Source organism: Oryzias latipes, chromosome 19 (genome assembly GCF_053564925.1).
Source record: "Oryzias latipes strain Hd-rR chromosome 19, Olatipes_Hd-rR_3.1".
Classification (NCBI taxonomy): domain Eukaryota; kingdom Metazoa; phylum Chordata; class Actinopteri; order Beloniformes; family Adrianichthyidae; genus Oryzias; species Oryzias latipes.
Window position 1 is genome coordinate 17,542,009 of NC_136255.1, and position 19,752 is coordinate 17,561,760.

Consider the following 19,752-nt stretch of genomic DNA (forward strand, 5'->3'; position numbering starts at 1 on the left):
GACTCAATAATAAAGCGATAGGAACATACATTTATTTCTTTCGTGAAATATTTTTAAGTGTCAAAGAATTTAAGTCCATTAAATCTTTTTTTTACTATTTAAGTCCATTAATTCTTTTTTTTTTAATTATTTAGGTTGGTTGGATACTTGTTTTACATTAATAAATTTGTTTCGCTGTACAAAATGACCATCAAATGAATTATAGATGGAAAAAACTTCCATATTAAACAATTTTAAAAACCTATATCAAAAAACTATTTAAAATACTGAAACTGTAATCTCAGAAGTTGTAGATAAGATAAATATATACTGATTCTGACCTTCACTAGATGACCAAAGATCATCAATCCTTTTTTTTACTTGAAAAGAATCTATCGGATGAGACCGGTTTACAAAATGAATGAACTTAGTAGTAGCTTTTTAAACTATGCATTCCAACATTTCTGTAATGATTTTGATAAATATGTGTAAATTCTTTATAGCTTTGACTATAATGCTTGAAATAAATCAATAAATTAAATCAATCAATCAATCAATATGAAAAATAAGGCCACAAAAGGAAATAAATGTGCAATGGGCATCTTGAATTTTCAGAGCAGAGGTATTATTTTCATACATGCATATGTGTGTGTATTTCTATATCTTCTTTTACTTTTTAACTTTAGTATTTTCCAAGCAATTTACTGCAAATTATTTCAAGTTTTATTTATTAATGCATAGATCTTTTTTTTTTTTTTTTTTTAGTTTTTTACATTGATTGACAGAAATAAACCAATTTCAATTAGGAAAACCAAAAGATACTCAACTGAAAAGATTATGAACAATGCTGCATTCATGCTGCAGCGTTGAGAGGATAATCTGTTCAAGCAGGTTAATTCAATTTGAAAACTGTTTAATTTGCATGGTAAGAATAATTGCTAGTGTGTGACACCAGCTTTTTATTGTGTAGCCTGGAGCTTTAGCAACAAGCACTCAAGACAATTTACGACACTTACAAAAGTCCAGACAAACAGCCACTCTTGCTGTAGATCTTTTTTTTAATTTTCAATTTATAAGTTGAGGCCAACAGCTTGTGCCTACAAAAATAATATAAACAAAGAGTGTTATCTCCATACGGTACAGAGAGTTGCATGATGAAGCCCTGGGGTTAGCCGAGCAGCGGCATTACATGAGTAAAAAAGAAAAAACACAGAGCAACAAAAGTAGAACAGATTGGAGTAAAAAGTCACAGATAATTATGAAGGTACATTGAAGCTTGTTGGCTATTGTTGATAATTAAGGCATTTTATCCTGCAAGATGAACCCAACTAGAACCCTCAGTCCCTTTAAGATATTTGACAGATAAATACTAAATAAGCCTTTCACCCAGTCTAAAAAATTAAGTTAGAACTATAATGCATGGGATTATTTAATCAAATTATGACATTACAGATTATAAGACTGCAGCATCCGGCACATCGTCACTAAAACTTAAATTTATGAACATAGACAGACATCTTGTGTTTAATTAAACCTCCTATCAGTCAAAGGAAAAGCTATCCACATGCACTAATTTACTTTCTTATCGCTGGTGCTTTCATTGGCAGCTGTGTCGTAGTGGCACTTCTCCACGCATCGCCTTGGAAACCAACCTCGGACGCGTACTCCAGCTAAACAAAGAGGAAAAACAAAGAAACTGAGAAGGTGGACAGTGAAGGATTTAAAATGGTGTTTTTGAAAACCGCCGCGTCTCAGCTAGCCAATGGCCATTTGGAGCAAAGTTAACTCAAAAAAAATTCAGGATGTGGAAATAAGTATAGCAAAAATGATTTTACCTCTCATTTCTTCCTCACTAACAATTTTATCTCCATACATCCACCACCTGAAATGATAAAATATAAACAATGATTGAGAAATTTTATTCTGGTCAACCTTTATTTGGATTAGGCGTACTTGGTTCCACGAGTTGCTAGGATGGTTTCTCCCTTGCTGAGGGGAATTCTGGGCTCCTCTGTGCAGGGAGTTCTAAAAAAGGTTCGAAAACCCTTATTCAGGGGGCAGCAAGCTCCATTGTAGTCTTCCACTGCCTGGTATTGGACCTGCTGGTCAAGCAAAACAAAAACATTGAGTTATTTTTAAGGTATTATTTCAGTTCAGGCAGCTGCAACAATGCTTTTGAAATTATTGACATTGTGAGGAGGTCAGCTATAGTAAATAGTAAATAAAAGTTTAATAACTAATGCACTGCTTTGCACATAAAAAGGAACTTTTTAGGTGGTGAAAACTGACAATAGCGGATAGTGGATATATAAATTAAAAATAACACAAAAAAACTCTTGACAGAGGCTGGAGAAGTAAAAAAAAAAGCAAGAAACTGAGTTTTATTTATGACACAAAATGTTTTTGTCTTTTTAGGTACTTACGCTTCTCACTCGTTTATCAGCTTTTTGTTTCAGCTGCTCTATCTATTTTTAAAAGAGCAAAAAAAATGTGTTTAAGTCAAACTTTACACCAAAAGTTTAACATGAAATGTTACAGCATTAAGAGAGGCTCAAATTAACAAAAAGTCATGTTAGCAAACTAGTACAAGGAAAACTAAAATGCTTGATAATGAAAAACCTACAGTTAAGGTATATTGGTGACACTTGGAATGAACAGGCCATTCAAGACCATTCCCTCTGGGTGTCCCTGACAATGTAAAAACATGCTTGAAATTCAGCCAGCGGCTTCCGAGGTCATAAGGGAAGACAAACTCCTCCCCTGTTTGGTAGTGCTGTATTCGGTCTTTGGCCTGATGGAAAGACAAAGCACAAAGTAGCACAGAGAAAATAGGGGAGCTATTATAGCACGATCCGGTTGCAGGATATAGAATTACAATAATGTGGAACTAGCTAAGGCGCTCACTGTTCCTTTAACGAAATCTATGCATCAGTGCAAAAAAAAAAAAGTTTTTTAACATGGTTACATTTGTAAAGTCACACCATTTTAGTCAGACTTACCTTAACATTTAGGAAGAGCATTTACAAAGAACAACATGCAAGTGCCTATGCTTTATGTCATGCTTGGATAACATATTTTATTATTATTATTATTTATTGAAATAATAAAAATACGAAAGGGGTTTATACAAATGTACACCTCCTGTGACAGAAGATTCATAAGCCTCTATTGTAACAGTAAAATCTGTCCCAAACAGGAGGCCTTCAGCTCTGATCTGTTTGCTCAGCTGCTGGATAGGACAAGTTGGAGGAAAAAAACATTTTATAATTTAAAAACCCTTATCCAAACATTAATGTCCGCCAAACAACATTTTCCTTTATACACTTTTAAAGATCTCTTCATAACTAGGTGTCTTTTAATTATATTTAGGCAATTTTGCTTTAAAACAGATGTAACTTAACCAGTAATTTAGATGCACAAATCGATTTTTTTTTCAATAAAATTAACACGATCACGTGTTTGTTTCCATCAGACATTATTTTTTTTATATTTCTTTTACACTCTAACTTTTACATCTTAACTCATGTTTAAGAATGTACCACAGTACGATACATGGAATTGGTTTAAGTATGTACACAAACACACAGTTTCTAAACAAATTCAGCCAAGTACAAATTAGTGCTTTAATTCAGATTTAAACAATGTGTTTCAGAAATTAGGTTATTTTAGTTATGAGCTATAGTGGTTAATTTATTGAAAATAAGTTTTATTTTGTAACCTTTGTCTTCTTACAGCCATATAAACATGGAGTAAACCCTGTATGCTAAAACAAAGAAATAAAAAAAAAGACATTTAAGAATATTTTTTTTTTTACTTTAACATCAAGAATGGTCTTATTCATTTTGTAATCAATTTATGAACCGGTATTTTTAATAGATATGTATTTTTCTTTTCCTTCTCTTGTGTTTTATAGCTGAAAACTAATAAAAAACTATGGATTACTAAAATGATCAAAATGTTGGATAAAAAAAGAACAAAAACATAAAAATGGCAATAAAAGTGTTTAATTTTCTAGATTATTTTGGGGGGAAATACCAGTTTAATTAAATTTAGTTATATACATATATATATATTCAAAGACCTTCTGACCTTTTCCTCAATCCAGGACTCGATTGAGGTCTTATTTCTCAATATGACTTTCATCTGGAAGAAGAACAAATTCAACTTAAAACTTACACTTTTATACATTTCTAGAAAAAACTGTATTCTGCTGTCACACTTATTTCAGAAAATGGTTTAAACAGCTTGAATGAACAGCGAGCTGTGAATATTATTAACAAACTTACCTGTATGAAAAAAAGCATTCCAACTGCAATAGTAGTACCCAATGCCAAACCTAAGGCAAAGAGTGTGGCAGCAAAGGCGGGAACACTGAAGGGCATGAGGGGCTGAAACTGGCGAACAGCGCTCATGTCAATCTTTACAGTACTCCACCCAAATGAAATCTGCAAAGAAGTAAGATGGAAAGGAAAAAAAAACAACCCTCAAAGAGCTTTCTAGCAAGTTAAGAGACTGGATAGTGTGGATGCTCACCCTCTCATAGAGCTGCGTGTACATGGTCATAACAAAGATGAAGGCAGCGTGGGAGCATCCCAACGGCGCCAGCAGCAGGAAGCTGGTGAAATAGGCATGGTTCAAATGGCCACAGCAGTTGTTGATCCATGGGCAGTGATGGTCCATTTTCATAACACACCTGAGGGAGGAAAGCCATATGAGGAAAGCATTTTGTTTTTATAAGACATTTAAAGAGTGACACAAAAAGCTTGAAATTTAAGGTAAATATTGCATTTTTTTAATTCATTTTTTGTGATTTTTCTCTTTTTTTTTTTTTAACAAACAATAGTTTCCATAGTTTATTTGCAGTTTACATGTTACCTGTTACACTTGCGACAGTGGTGGGATCTGGGTGCCTTGTATCCTTGGCAAATCCTGCAGTATTGTAGGAATTGGGTATCTTTTGGGTTTTCCTGTTCAGGAATGCAAATAATAGGTAAGGTGCCTGATGTACCTTTAGTGGATTCGAATGGTTTCATTGTTTTTAGTATCAATATACTGTGAACTCAAACAGTCATCAGTGAAAAGAAGCAAAACTCTTACTGGTTTCCAGCCAAGAGGAATATATCCAGGCCCAACAAACATGGCGTTGAAGTAGTTGTAAAGGATAAGAACAGTCCAGTTTAAGAGCATGAGGAAGTTAATGCTGCCTGCAGTGGTGTCTAGAGGCCAGTACCAGATGACTGAGTCTATGATTGCCATGGTTGAACATATAGCAATGACAGAGAGGGCTATGATTGGGCCCCAGTGGCACAATCTTCGAACCTCATGGAGGTTCTCGAATCGAACTAACGCTGAAAGGAAATTCATATTCGTCCCACTGGAAGCTTAAGAAAATGTTCTTTTTTTTTTTTTTTTGTTGGGGACCTGAAATGTTTGGACTCTGCCTGAGTGTGCTACTTGTTTCTTATATCTTGCAAAGTCAGCAGTGCACACATTTTTATTTTCATCTTTCAAGAATCCAACTACATCCCTGGTCTGTGGTCACCCGGCCTTTCCGTGTCCCGGTGTGTCTTGCCCTTGAAGAGCGCAGCATGCTCCCCTCTCAAATCCTGAAGCACAGGAACCTTGTGAGAGTCCGTTTACCCATCTGATGGAGAGAAAGAGAGAAAAAAAGGGGACAAGCATTTATCATAGAGTGCTAAAAGAAAAGGCTATATTTCCTCTTTATATATGCAAAATAGGTGCTATTTATCTGGAAAACAGGTAGTTGTGGGTCACATATTGACTCCTATCTTTATATAGAAATCTATATATTCTAAAGAACGACATAACTATAATGAAAACACTTTTAATGGTCAAATTAATTACGTTTTATTGTTTTTTAAAAACAGAGATATTGGAAGGGTGAAGCTTTGAATGAAAGAAGAAGAAACTCCATGCACAACTAATTAGCTTGTCAAGTCAAGCTTAGCTAGCAAATTCAAAACAACATTTTAAGCTAATTCCAACAAGTTTCTCTATGTATCAGGAATTCATACATTCATACTAACATCTTGCAAAATTGTAATTAGCTTGGCTGTTTAGATAAACATGTTTCGGCTTAAGAGTAGATGCATGCAGCAGGTAGCGAAGAAGTGAGGTTGGTTAGTTAGCTAGCTCGTTCACCATCTTCCACTACCAGCACTGACAGGAAAACCATTTCAAACTCGAAAAAAGAAAGATGAATCAAACATGACACACGAACGTAAAGCTACGTAGAAATAAACACATTGAATAGTGTTTCAGTAAATAAGCTGTCACTTTAAATTAGTTTAACCTTACCACTTGCACTTCGGATTTTTGTTTTCCTCCCCTATGTGCCCTGAGAACCTTCCTAGTTGCGTCTCGGATTGAAAATCCGTCAACTACAAACAGTCAGATCAAATTTAAAACAAAATGAAAAAATATATGTTTTGTTAAATAACACAACAAAGAGATAGGCGTGATAGTTTTCCGAAACCCTCTCTCAGTAGTAGCGCCAACAGAACACCCAGTTCCTAGCCGGACACCTTTTAGTGTGACTCAAGGAAGAAGCTTGTTATTATTTTGAGCTAACTGTCAGCCCTAGAGCTACTTTGCTACCTAAACGTACTGGTCAAAATGTCTTCAGACTTTGAATCCTACGAGCAGGACTTTGGAACGACTACAGCCGAGTTAACAAATAAAATCGGCAGAATTCCCAAACTAAGTGGAGGTAAGACTTTTACCATTTTAGCGTCAATTAATGATGAGCTGGCAGGCTAGCTAGTAGTAGCAAGAAAGCCTCAGTTCTAGTAGAAGGTGTAGCTTTAATTGTTAACTCTAACTTGTTTGAAATCGTTATAAATATATTATGTTGATACATTTACACGTTTATATTCGCCGTGTGACTCAGTTACTGTGCTCTTTCTGTAGGAACAAAAACAAGTGACCGACTACCTGTGGTTATAATAAATTAATGGTAGAGGCCAGTGTCAAATAGAAACATTATGTCAAATTTATATTATAGATTTTAAGATTATAATTTAAAACCAAAGTTGTTCTTTAGCTTTAAGCAACTGGTTTTAAAGTATTAAAATATTTAAGAAAAATACTTCTAGATTCTACAGATGGCAAGAAACTCCTAACCCATCATAGCTGCTGCCTGTTTTCTGTCAACTTACATAATAGTATTAGAACTGTGATAATCTCTATTCTCTTTTACTATTCTAACATCTTAAACACTTTTAAAATTTAACATCATCAATAATTGTGTACTTAAGCTTCATTTAATTGACTAGAAACATATGTACTTTCCTATTTAAAGTACTCAGTTTAATTTATATCCCAGGGTATTTACTCCACTAATTTGAGAATGGGTTTCAACACTACTAAAAATGTCACTAACATAACAAGAGAGCATATGTGTTCAAATGAAAACAAAAGATCCAAAGTGGAACGTGCATTTTAATAATATTTAGTGGTCTACTACCATCAAATAGTCACCATTTTAGACTTTTACATCCAATGTTTGAAAGCACTTCTATCAATTCTTCTTAAGCCTCTATTTCTTATTTATGCATTTAGTTTTTCTTTCCCAACTATTGCTTAACTTCTGTTAACTTACTGTAGTAAATGAAAACCTTTTCACGATAATTTTGAGGATTTAACTGCAAACCAATACCCTTAGCAAATCAAGTTGTTGTGATATGTCATAAGGTTTTTAATCCCAGTGGGATATGATGCAAAAAGACAATGATTATATTGTACACATGCCTCAGTTAGTTCACATAAAACAATCAAACCATATAGTGTTGGAAGTCTGAACCTAATCATATTATTTACTTAAAAAATATGAACTGCACTGTCATGGTAAGCAATAAAAGAGACACTGTACATATTTATCTCACTTTAAACACTTCTTTGTCACATATGTCCCTGCATATCCATGAAGATGAAGACATTTCTACAGCATATTTTAAATTAGTTGCACATCTTTATTATGTCAAAGCACGAGGAGGACATGTGTTGGTCACAATTTGTGTTTCACAGTAAGACCATATTGTATTTGTCACTTTATTTATGGCACTTTGCTTTGTTTGTATAAGAAAGCATTACTACGGCAGTTATATGGATCACCTCACTGAAACACTTATATTGCAGCCTATACGGAATAATATGCAGTTCATATTGTAACTGTCACAAAATAGTGTGAGCAGATTTCAGATAAGTAGCATATAGTATATTATAAGAATGATTAAGTATGAATGAAGAGTGAATGAATAATGGACAAATTGTTAGCGCTTTGAGCACCAAGAAAAAGCACAGATAAATCTAATGAATTATTATTATTATTATAAAAGACATGAATGAATACAAATTTAAGTCTTTAATTGTAAAAAATCTAACAGAACTAAAAAAAAAACTTAAAAAAATTCACCTGAACATGTGAAACAATGTACTGCTGGTTAAATGCGTAATAGCAATAGACCGGTCAGTTTATTTATATGGCGTCTTACTATGACCGTATAAAACAAGGAGCTATTCATTGAAACTCAACACATTAAAACAACAGTTTAAATGATAACACAATTTAAAAGTTAAATAGTAAAATATTTATAATATTGGAAAATAAAAACACAGTCAAAATAAAACACACCAACAGAGCAGCGTCTAATGGGCAAAAGCCTGGCAATAAAAGTTTTCAGAAGCTTTTTATAAATAGACTGTGAGGACGCTTAGCGAGGCATTCCTCACCTTTGGTGCACAGACTGAAAAAGCCCATTCCTCCTTTAACTTTCTCTTGAACTTTTGTACTCTAATCAGAACCCAGTCAGCTGCCATGAGGCACTGACTGGCATGAAGGGAGAGACAGGCTCAAAGAGGCACGGTTAATTAAAAAAAATTAAATGAAACGGAAGAATCTTAAAGTTAACGTCCAAAATGCACTGGCAGCCAGTGAAGGAAAGCTCCAATTGGGGCGACGTGGTCCCTCTTTAGTGTTCTGGACCACTTAAAGAAGCGGAAGGGACAAGAGGCTGACTCTGAAAGTTACAGTAATCCATTTTAGTTTCTGATGAAAGCATGGATTACTGTCTGAAAGTGTAGTCTTGATAAACAGCGTCACCTTCACCAGCTACCTTAAAGAAAAGAAGCTATACAAAGCGAATTTAGCTATCACGTTTAAAATCACTGTCCGTTTCTGACCTAGATTTGTCCCAGACTTTTAAATGTGAATCAGGAGAATCAGATCTACTGTGGAGGGGTCACACGACTCACTTTAAACTGTCTAAAACAAACTAGGACATAGTTAATTATTTGTTTTTCTAGAAAATCCTATAATTGATAATGACACAGATGTTCTGGTTTGGATGTGATATCTTTGAAGAGTCATGCGTATTTTGAAGAGTATTTGTATGCCTGCCGGGAACTCACTACTGGAGGTTTGGCATTGCCAGAAGCAACCTTTTGCCGGTCACCCACCACAAAAACATATGCTGCCTTTCTACAGACATGTTGGCTTCATGATGTTTAACGTGTCAAATCCAGCAGAGATTTGAAACAAACTTTTTGTATGAAGTTTGGGTTTTCTGGCAGTTTGTGCGGCCGTGGTGCAGCATGAGCAGTTTAGAACGGTCCAGTTTAGAATGGTCCAGGCAATTTAGGTGAGCTTTCCCACTCAAAGTTGGACCTGTCACAGCCTTTGCAGGGTGAGGCTAACAACATTCAGGAGCTCATTTTTCCCCCCCGGCTGGCTTTTTGTACTTTGTGGATACAAAGTATTTAATGTTGTTTGAGAGAAGATTGCGGATGGCGAAAAGGAAAACAGCTGCTTTCTTGGCTCCATCTTTTGTTAGCTCCGCCCTAACTGGTCAGTATCATTCCCATTTTACAACCGATGACGGCCTAAAAATGGTACGGTCCAGAATGCCGGAATGGACCAAACCAGAAAGTACCGTACCGTTCAGTGGAAACGAGGCTAAAGTCTCATTAAAGCATTGAACTATGAATTTTTGGTTAAAGCAATCATCTGTTATGGTCAGAATTTAATTTCACCCAGATTATTAAAAAATATGTTGATTTTACTGTTGATATCGTTTAGTCTTCCTGCTACAAAGTATTTCTTCCATAATAATAATAAAAAAAATCTTAAATTAACTGCTTTTGTTAACAATTTTTACCAAAACATGTTTTTTTGGTTTTTATGAAATGCAGGGTGTGTAGTTACAAACTAGTCTTGGTAAACAATCAGACCAGAACGTTTTGGTTGTTGTGTATTTTATAACTAACGCATGTCCAGGAAGGAGTTTCTGCAGTCTACTTAAGTTTATAAACCTCTTTACAACTTGTAGATTTAATGAGTTTCTTTGGGTAATCTGGAGAAGCACCCATGGGTTGAGTTGTGAGAACCCAATATTAGTCATTCTGAGAGGGACTCACTTCTGAAAAGTGAGTAAAGCTGACGTCCCCCCCCTTCCGCCCCCTCTATGAGGTGTCTCACAGCTCCTCAACAAAGGCGTCATAGACGCATATAACTAAAAGACATCAAATGTTGACTCATCGTGTGGAGAGAATGTGTAAATATATCTTCAAATGTGTCCGCGTGTGTGTTTGTTTTCTCCCAGTCCCCCCCCCCCCCCCCATATTTTTCCCCTTTGCAGTGGGGGGAGGGGGGTGTTGGTTGGGCTCTTGTCAAGATGTGCTGTTTCTCCGTCGGCTGATCAATATGTTCCTGTTTTTTTCTCTTCCAGAGGAGAAGACGCAGCTGATTCTAAATGTCGACAAACAGCTTGAAGAAGTCAGAGAGTTGGTACGTCTTTGATCAGTAATTTTCTCCCTTTCCCATTTCCTAAATTATGAATTTGGGGGGTAGAGGGAGGGGACCATTTTCACCGGCACAAGACAACGCCACCTGTGTTATCATGGCGGCGACATGACACGCAGACACACAGGCACCCTCTCACGGCGGGGAGGAGGCTTCCTCCTCACACAATTGCTTCCCAGTAATTTGCTTTTAAGTGACACCCCTATGACACATTTCAAGCCATTATCTTGAGGAGGGAGTCTTCATCTTGCTGTTGAGAGAAAAAAATAAAAAGAGCAGTCACCTAACTGAGACAAATTGTTATTGCACTTGTCTTGCTACGGCGTAGTGATTAGTTTCCTCCAAATCTGCCAAGGTGATCTGCCAAGCGCTGCATCAAATGTGCCTATGCCTCATTCACGGTGACACTGTTGGGCTGCTTCGTGTCATTTCTGCAAAGGGGCCTTCAGATTTGGGCTGTATTTATTTACAGAACAACCTCACTCTGCTGCTACTTTCATCACAGCTGAGAGGCATGAGCAGGAGACGCTTTTATTTTCAAAGTCAAGACAAGAGCATGCTAAACTAAAAGCTGCTAAAAGTTACCTTACGCCAAGAGTTTCAAGTTGAATATTTTAGAAGGACGTACTGGTTTTTTTCTCCACCAGTGGTTGTTTTCTGGTTGATTTTAAGATTTAGGAAATCGATAAAAAATGAAAGTAAAAACCCTTACATTTGAAAATATCATTTATTTTAAAGTACATTGGAACCTTAAAGAGCCAATCTGTTGAAAATAATATTTTTGGGTGTTTTGAACATGTTCTTGTGTCATTCTTTTGATCATGGAAGACATGTATAAAGAAACTAAAATTGCATTTCTAAATATTTGTTTAGTCAAATTGTTGTGAATCAGGGGCAGACAAAAAAATGCAGTGTAAAAAACATAGGGTTACTCCTCGCCAGTGGTCCCGCCCACAACTCAGAGGCAAAATGCGAACAAAGTACTGTCGCTCTGCAAAAGCAGTGTCCCAGAAATCAACTCGGGTGTTTTGACTTTGTCTCGAAATCATAATTAAAATACCACTGGGAGCGCCTTTTTGAAAAAGATAGATCAAAATGATTGAAATGGGTCGTTTAAGTCCCACTAGGACATTTATTGCAGATTAGAGGTTTGCCTCTGACTGTTGGCACGGAGCAAGCCCGCCCTCACTTCCTTTCATCCATCTGTTTACACGTTCTCCCGCTAACTTACAGCCCCTCAAACCCTAATCTAATGTTACTAGTGCAACAAAAATGGCGAGCAGTTTTGAGCCAGATGCCAGCTCACACGAGGAAAACCAAAATGAACGCGGATCGATTTGTCTGCAAGTGGTTGCGTCAGATTGGCGCAGAGCAGGGAGGTTATGGCCAGCCAATTGGAGTTTCTGTGTCTCACCTACAATCTTTTTCAAACAGCCTTTTTCCTCTGCTCCTAGTTGACAACGATTCGAATAAAGAGATAACCAGAAATGCAGTTTTAGTCTTAATTTTCTTAATATATGTCCTCCATCACCAGAAAAAGAACATGTTAAAAACACCAAAAACTCTGTTTTCCTTGGAGTGGTTCTTTATTGGGTCAAACTTGAGAAAACGGTGTATGTCTTTGAAAAATTCCTTTGGATCTTGAAAGACTTATTTTGCCCTGAAATGAACCGGTCCGACCTTGGGTTGTAGATGGAGCAGATGGATCTGGAGGTGCGAGAGATCCCCATTCAGAGCAGAGCCATGTACAACGGCAGACTGAAGAGCTACAAGCAGGAGCTGGAGAAGCTTGAGAAAGATTTTGTAAGTACATCCCAAATGAAGTTGCTTTTACTTATTATTAAAACATTACAGTCAAGCACTGGAATATGTCTATAAATGCCATTATCGACCCATAACTCTTCTTATAACAGACAATTGGTATTTTAAAGCGAACAGTACAGACCATGTGTATGCAGCATAAATTGGTTTCCAAACGAGTGTTTGACACTAACAGACATCCAACACTCCAACTGTGGAACTCAGCGGTGCATCCACTGAGGTTAATTCACTGTTTATGTTTGAACTTGCTAGCTACGCCCATCGTGTTGTTGCTGCACACTCTGGCCTTGTTTACTAATTTATCAATGCATGTCTGGGCTTTATTGCAAGCTTCTGTTGAAGCTCAATGAACACCTCACACTACTGGGGGCTCACACTTCAAGTCCGTATTGTTGTTTACCTCTTCATTTAATCCCTGCGGTGTTGCAGATATTGATTTTAATGTTAATAAATGATCTCTGGGAGGAATTTTTAATGCCAGTTTGCATTTTAATCCTTGCATTGGAGGCGTAAATGTTTTAAGTGGTGAGTTTCTTTGCTGTTTTCCTCAGTATCTTGTGCATATTTGCTGACATCAAAACAGTGTAAATGCAGTCGATTTTTGAGCTCAAGACTGCAGCTGATCTGCTCCTATATACATTTAGAATGCGATTTGCATCCACAATATCACCACAGATACATCAAATTCATAATTTGCCAAAAGAAAACATTTATTTTGTTTACATTTACCAAACTGCTTGTCCTTCTATTAAGGATTTCATGGTGAGTTAAAACCCCAACCTTCCATTGCAACAAAATAGGATGGTAGTAGACATTATTTTGAACCCAGTAAATTTTTAAGTTTTTTAAGAAATTACAATACATTTAGTGAAATATTCTTTTGGTGTAAGTTATACTGAAGGCTGCAAACTCATAGATACAAAAAACAACCAAATAGCTCATCTTTTTCTGTTTTTGTCTACTTGGATTTAGTCTTTACCACAAACTAGATCCCCTGCTGTGGTACTTTTATTTGTATTATTTGCACTTTTGTTTCTAAATGCTGCACTCTTCTTCCTCCTATTCCTGTGTTGTCACACAAAAAAGGACAACTCTTCGTCCTTGTTGCATGTCATTTAAAATGCAAAAATGCAAATCTGATCATTTTTAAGAAGTCCGGATTTCATGACTCAAATTCGAGACATTTGAAAACGAACAAAAAAGGCCGTTTCTGAGTTCTCTCACTACTGTCTAACCCCTGGATTTGCAACGCAATTCATACACATGCTCACAACTTTTTCATTTTTTACATTTTTTTATTAAATGGCAAATATGACTTCCCTATTTGTTGACCGAATCAAAAACCTAGGTTGTGTCAGAATTACTTCACTACTTAGTGCACTATAAAGTGTGTTCACTACTTTGTAGAGCTACAATTCCAAAATCTGTCACCATGCAAAAAACCAGTGTGCATTGATACTCTCTCTAAATTGGCAAATATAGACCACAATGACTTGCATCTGAATTATCTTTTTATATGAAAAAAACGTGTCTTCATTTATTTTTTATAAGCCATCCAGGTTTTTATCATCAGAACACAGTGGATTCATGAATAGTCTTGATAATAATTCATCTTTATTAGGTTTTTACCTCGGGAAATCAGTGATTTACCATGAAAAAAAAAGGAAAGAAGAAGTAGTGGTCATGGTGTCTGAATTGCTTTTAACATCCAGTGGACTAAGTAGTCCCACACTATATCGTTTTTTCTAGAGGACGGGAATTAGGGAGGGGATTTGGACGTAGCCCTAATAAATATGAGCATTTTACAGATTATTTATGAATCCACTGCATTCTGATGATGAAAATGTGGATGACTTTTAAGTAATTCATTTACAAGTGACAAATCATTGGAATGCAGTGCATTGTGGTCCATATTCACCAATCTAGTGAGCATCAATGCACGCTAGTTTTTTGCAGAGGAAATTTTCTGAGGATTTTGTGTATTTTTGTAGTTTTAGGCACCCCGAAAAAATGGTAAACGAGATAGTAGTGAGGGATTTCAGACACAACCCTACAGTTTCTGTGGTTTCCTAGTTTTATTTGTACATTTGTTTTTGTGGGGGGTAAGGTCAGCATAACTCTGAACCATAACCATCAAACCAACACTGAAGCATCTAATCCATCTTTGTCTTTGTAATGCAAGTGTTTAGAAGAACCTGAGGCCTCTCACATTTCAAATGTCCATCTTAGCCTCTCACTTTCTGCAGACCAAGCAAGGATATGGCACCCGGCTCAAAAGAGTTCTGGTGGATTGAAAAAAGGCCCTCTCCTTTCTTTTTACTGTAAAAAGTTCCACCTTTGTTCTGCTTTTTGTGTATCAAGGCCTTTTTTTTTTTCTTTACTCTCTTACCGCCTGATCTCCGCAAACTTTCCACCTCCTGCTGCCCTCCCCTGGGCTTCCCTCTCTCTCCTCCCCCTGCTTTTTCATCCTCTTCCTCACCTGTGCTAACATTGCTGGTTTTTAAAGGTGCTGGGTTAGACAAACACCTGTTAAGAGGAGCTGGAGAGGATGTCAGCCTGAAAAGAGGGAAAAGGGGAAACAACAAAGAAATAAAAGGGGGGAAAATAAGCCAAAAAACAATCCTATTGATGAGGTCAGTTTTTTTCAAGCTAGGTGGACAAAGCTGGGGCTTTTAGTTTTGATCAAAATTGGAAATCCTAAACTAAAATTTATGAAATAAAACTGGTTGGATCAACAGAACTTTTCAAAGTACATAGTGTGGCACAGTGTGGCTAACGCCAGTACCATCTATTAACAACAGCTTGACTGCATTTTCATTTTTTCACTACTTTCATTTTGAATTATAAATGTGAGATGCCTTTTTAGATGACAACGGAATTCAAACCTTTTTCCTTTGTAAAATGGGTTCCTAGACATATCTTGAGTGTCTGTCCTTTCTTTTTCATATTTATTAAACAATTTAAATCTGTTGTCACTTAAAAAATGCAGTACAGCTTCTTAAATCTTCCGTCAAACACCTACTTTTGTTTTTTTGGGCCTCTTTCTGTTATATTTTTCGGTAAGAATTCAGAGTTTTGCTCATAACCGTTTCACCTTTGTACAGTAAATTAGTTTCTCCTACCTAATTTAACATAAAATATTAGCTCATCAACTTTTACATAAGACAAATATAATAACACAGTAACTGTACTTAAATGAAAATAACTTTTTAGGGGCTTCATCAATGAAGATGATTGTGATTTTTAAGGATTTTGAACAAGCCAGAATAACTTTTGTTTTTACTTATGCTTAATTGAAAAATATACATTTCTGTTCTTGCATGTCAGAGTTATTGCACCTTTTGTACAGCAGATGGCGGTCTTGCACTACTAATTTTCCCAACCCCCCCCCAGACTGTGGTTTTATTGCATATGTCTCCAATGTTTTTCTGATGGATGAATGCAACTGCTAAAACAAAAAGTTCAGCATTTACTGTTTTTCACTCCTCCATTATTTGCTGTTGGACCGATTTGAAAATGTTCGTATGGTTTTATATGTACGCACACGGCTTTAGGCCAAAATATAATACAAATGGGAAGGACAGTGATAAAAGTGCAATTTTATCCCTTAAAGGCCCAGGAACAGATGTCAGTCACCATCAGAGACGCTCCGTATCATCATTACCTTGAATATAAAGTCAGAAAAATCGAATAAAATGTCCAAATATGAAACAATCACATTCAGGTTTTTTTTCCAAGACCAGATTTTTTTAAATATTTCAATTAGATAGATTTGTATTTTTTGACTGAAATGTGTTATCCTGTTTCCTCCTTGGCTTATTAATTCTATTATGGGCTTTTAAGCTGAAATCACAAGACTCGGTGTCATGAGCATACAACTGTCCCTTCCCAATTTCCAGTTATCTATTGGCGATTGTTTGGAGTTTCAGTCATGGTCAAGGAGAATGTTTGGACTGCCCTTTCCTTTTAATAAAGCCCTTTAGATGGAATGCTTCTTAGTGTCTGCCCTATCCGCCCTGATTATTGCTTTTCCAAAGAGTCCGCCAGCCTTGAAATATTGAACAGTTTATTTTCTGAACGCGCTCAGGTGAATGGAATAAAAAGCTGTTTGTTCTGAATACTTTAGGTCTGTAGATCTATTTCACAAGTTACTAGGATTTAAATGGGGGGGGGGGGTGCATTAGTTGGATAATAAAACCTTTTTTATTTCTTACACTGGGCCTTCTGAGTTTGTAAAAACTGTTTAAACTGGAAATGTAATGGTATTTGTGGAGGAATAACACATTTTAACACAGCTCACTTAGTTTCTTGTTTGTATTGACATCATTCTTTCTTTAGCTGATTTTCATAAATTGCAATTTAATAAATAGCATTCTAGGTTTTTTAGAAGAATCTTTTCTTAATTTTAAATGTTTTTTTTTTATTTTACTGTTTTCTTTTTCTTGCCTGTGGCATAGATTTAACATTTAATTGAACGTTTTTCCCCTAAATGTAAATGAAGCATGATTTAAATGGACTAACTTTTCATTTTCTGATGTTATTACTAAACTTTTTTGTTTTTCAATTAGTTGTCTTTGTTATTTGAAGGTCACAAAGATGAACTCTTCTTAAGAACGGTTAAAAAACACAAACTAAGGAGAGAAAAGAAAGTTTATAAAGTCCATGAAGAAGTTGTAAATTTAATAATAATAAGGCTCCATCATGTGAAGAGTGTTTTTTTTAAATTGTGCTAATAATTCTGATGAGATTTATTGTTTAATGAGGGACAGTGTGTGTTGGAGTGGCTTTATTGTTGTAAACCGTCTTGAAAAGTTGCCGTTTCCTTGCTCCTTGTCCTCATTAGGAGGACTTTTGAAAGCAGAAACATGACAGGCCTACTTTAGTGGGGTGTTGAACACTTGAAATCGTCTTACACCGACTTGGCTTACTTACTCTTATTAGACGTAAAAGTTGACTCTTTTTATGGTTTGTTGCTCAACAACCGATCAACAAAACGTAAGTCTAATCGCTCAGAAACGGAAAATTACAAGGACGCCGCTACAATCCCACTGAATGCTGACTTAAGATGTGAGCCAATACATCTTTGGTTATGGATAGCAACTTACATTTATTGAAAGTCTTTCAGTTTTCGTCTGAAAGCCCTTTGTAGGGTTCTGACATGGGAAGCTTATTCATGTCCTGTATTTATTTTTTCTATTTTGGGTGGGGGGGTGGGGGGGGGGGGGGGGGGTTGGATTTGTTTATGGATGTACTCTTTTCACTGGTGTGATGAAAAACCCTGCATCTCCTTGCTTGCTAATTGGAGTGCCACATCAGATTTAGGTTGAAGGACACCGCTACAAAAAAAAGAGAAAAAGCTGTTCATTCGTGTCATTTCTGGAAGAATGGGTGAAACTATACTGTTGGGGTTCAATTATTACAAATGTGTACAAACGATGACCTTTTTTAAGCATTAAAAAATAACTCCGGCACTCTGGTCATCTTTTTCTTCTTAAGAGATGCTGCAATTTATTGTGAATTGAGTAATATTAATAGTTTTTTTTAGCTCTTTTGAATAACTTGAGGAGAATAGCAGTGCTGTTGAATTGAAAATGCCCCTTTTATTAGGTAAAATAGACTTCGATGTTGCACAAAGATGGTTCTGAAGTGACTCCAGAGCTATTGTAAACAAGCAAGTCTGCACAGAATCTGATAAACATGAAGCATCCCTAAGATGAACACTGTCGAAGGACAATTAGATGTCTTTTTAAGTCCATGACTGAATGAGTCCCCGTCAGGAATCCACTTGCTGCAATCGCATCGCCTCACATTTGAACGCCGGAGCACATTTCCTCGTCGCCTGCGCAGAGGGCAGATCTGCATTATGCCCGAAGCGCCAGATTTGTTTGTCAGTGTGCAAATTTTGGCTGTTATCCTTCCGTGCGATCGTTTCCTTCCTCGCTTATCTCTCCTGGCCCCTCCAAAGTCACCCTACATCCACACACACTGACAGTGATCAGTATAGCTTTCAGACGCTTGTCTGGCTCAGTCTACCAAGAAGCAAAGGCCCTCCCAGGTCCCCCATACTGTCCTCAGGGCTTGTGTGATTGAGTGACTGGAGAGAGTGGGGGCCAAAGATAATAAGGGGTGGGTATGGGGGGGGGGGGGGGGTATAAAGACATGGGGTGATGATATGATAACACCCCCTTATCCCCCTTTCCTTCCCACCTCCCTTTCACGTTTCCTTCTGTTCTTCTTTCTGTCCTACCCTGATTTTCCTGTGCAGAGTCTGTCCCATGCACTGGTGTAAACCAGAAGTGACATGTGACACCCACTCCCCAGTGATGTGCTGACAAGCTGGTACTAGAATAGGTGACAATGTTTTCTTTTTTGCCTGACTGGCTTAAGTATGGTGAAGGGGGTTCATGAAGTATTTATGAAATATATTATGAATCGTTGGGTCTGTGTTTTCCCTCTGTGTTTCAGGCTGTGGTATTTGATTTTTAATAAGTACTGTGAGCCTCAGAGAAGGCAGGTCGGAGGAAAAAGGGGTAAACAGAAGAGGAACTCTTTACATTTCAAAATCTTTAGTGCTTCGGAGTCGATGGAGTGGTATAGATACACCTATATTTATCCCTTCTCGCAGCCCTTTACACAAACACATTTGAGTCGGTTATCCTTTTTTTATTGGACGATGAAGATGAGTAAAAAGAAGAAAAATGTGGTCTTGTCTTCGGCGCTTTGAAATTCTAAAGTAAAGCCAAGATCAGAATTATACCCATAAAGATCAATTCTGATTTTTAATCCTGGGAGTTTCCTACTGTGAGACTAAACTTTTTATTTCTAATCCAATCACCCTCAATCTGTTTTCCGCCGTCAAACTCTTTTTCTTTTTCAAAGGGTCAATATTTGCTTTACAATCATTGTTTTTATTTCTATTGATTCTACACTTTCATATCTTGAAAAGGGTTGTTCTAAATTGTTTGCATCAAATGTAAACAACTTAAGTGTGTTCTCCTAACGTCTAGCGTATTCCTCTGCAGAAGCCGCAGACGGCCCGGGAACTCCGAGTGTGTTGGGAAGTTCAATGGGGTTTATATTGGAAGGGCTTTGGAATGGGGCCTTACTGGTCTCATCTGCATTTGAATGAGTTC

The 19,752-nt window shown here is 36.7% G+C and overlaps 2 protein-coding genes across 7 annotated transcripts in view; one reads left to right on the forward strand and one right to left on the reverse strand.

Moving 5' to 3' along the window:
* Window positions 1-1,019: 1,019 nt before the first annotated feature.
* Window positions 1,020-6,534, reverse strand: zdhhc6 (zDHHC palmitoyltransferase 6). 3 transcript variants are annotated; one of them, XM_023949835.2, is made up of 11 exons: window positions 6,298-6,534; window positions 5,077-5,623; window positions 4,855-4,946; window positions 4,513-4,672; window positions 4,266-4,424; window positions 4,069-4,122; window positions 2,603-2,770; window positions 2,403-2,444; window positions 1,933-2,078; window positions 1,815-1,861; window positions 1,020-1,649 (listed from the first exon to the last, which is right to left on the reverse strand). In XM_023949835.2, exons 2-11 carry the CDS (start codon window positions 5,341-5,343, stop codon window positions 1,549-1,551), a joined length of 1,236 nt encoding a protein of 411 aa, XP_023805603.1. In that variant the 5' UTR covers window positions 5,344-5,623; window positions 6,298-6,534; the 3' UTR covers window positions 1,020-1,548. The 3 variants fall into 3 exon arrangements, with proteins under 3 accessions (XP_023805603.1, XP_023805601.1, XP_023805602.1); XM_023949833.2 differs by having other exon boundaries at window positions 1,933-2,081; XM_023949834.2 differs by lacking the exon at window positions 6,298-6,534 and adding an exon at window positions 6,027-6,138 and having other exon boundaries at window positions 1,933-2,081.
* The window catches only part of vti1a (vesicle transport through interaction with t-SNAREs 1A), a 101,891-nt gene continuing 88,649 nt past the window's right edge, over window positions 6,511-19,752 (forward strand). For 2 of the 4 annotated variants that reach the window (XM_004080388.5, XM_011488209.4), the window contains exons 1-3: window positions 6,513-6,709; window positions 10,725-10,783; window positions 12,491-12,601. In XM_004080388.5, the coding sequence (XP_004080436.1) occupies window positions 6,616-6,709; window positions 10,725-10,783; window positions 12,491-12,601 (264 nt within the window). In that variant the 5' untranslated portion in view covers window positions 6,513-6,615. Of the gene's footprint in view, window positions 6,710-10,724; window positions 10,784-12,490; window positions 12,602-19,752 lie in introns of all 4 variants that reach the window. The other 2 variants (XM_011488208.4, XM_004080387.5) reach the window with 2 other exon arrangements.

Coding starts and splice junctions, on each gene's coding strand:
- zdhhc6 (XM_023949833.2), bottom strand. CDS start 5,343: ATGAATTTCCTTTCAGCGTTAGTTCGATTCGAGAACCTCCATGAGGTT. Junction 4,425..4,512: donor ACACGCAGCTCTATGAGAGG/GTGAGCATCCAC, acceptor ACTTCTTTGCAG/ATTTCATTTGGGTGGAGTAC. Junction 1,862..1,932: donor CTAGCAACTCGTGGAACCAA/GTACGCCTAATC, acceptor TTATCATTTCAG/GTGGTGGATGTATGGAGATA.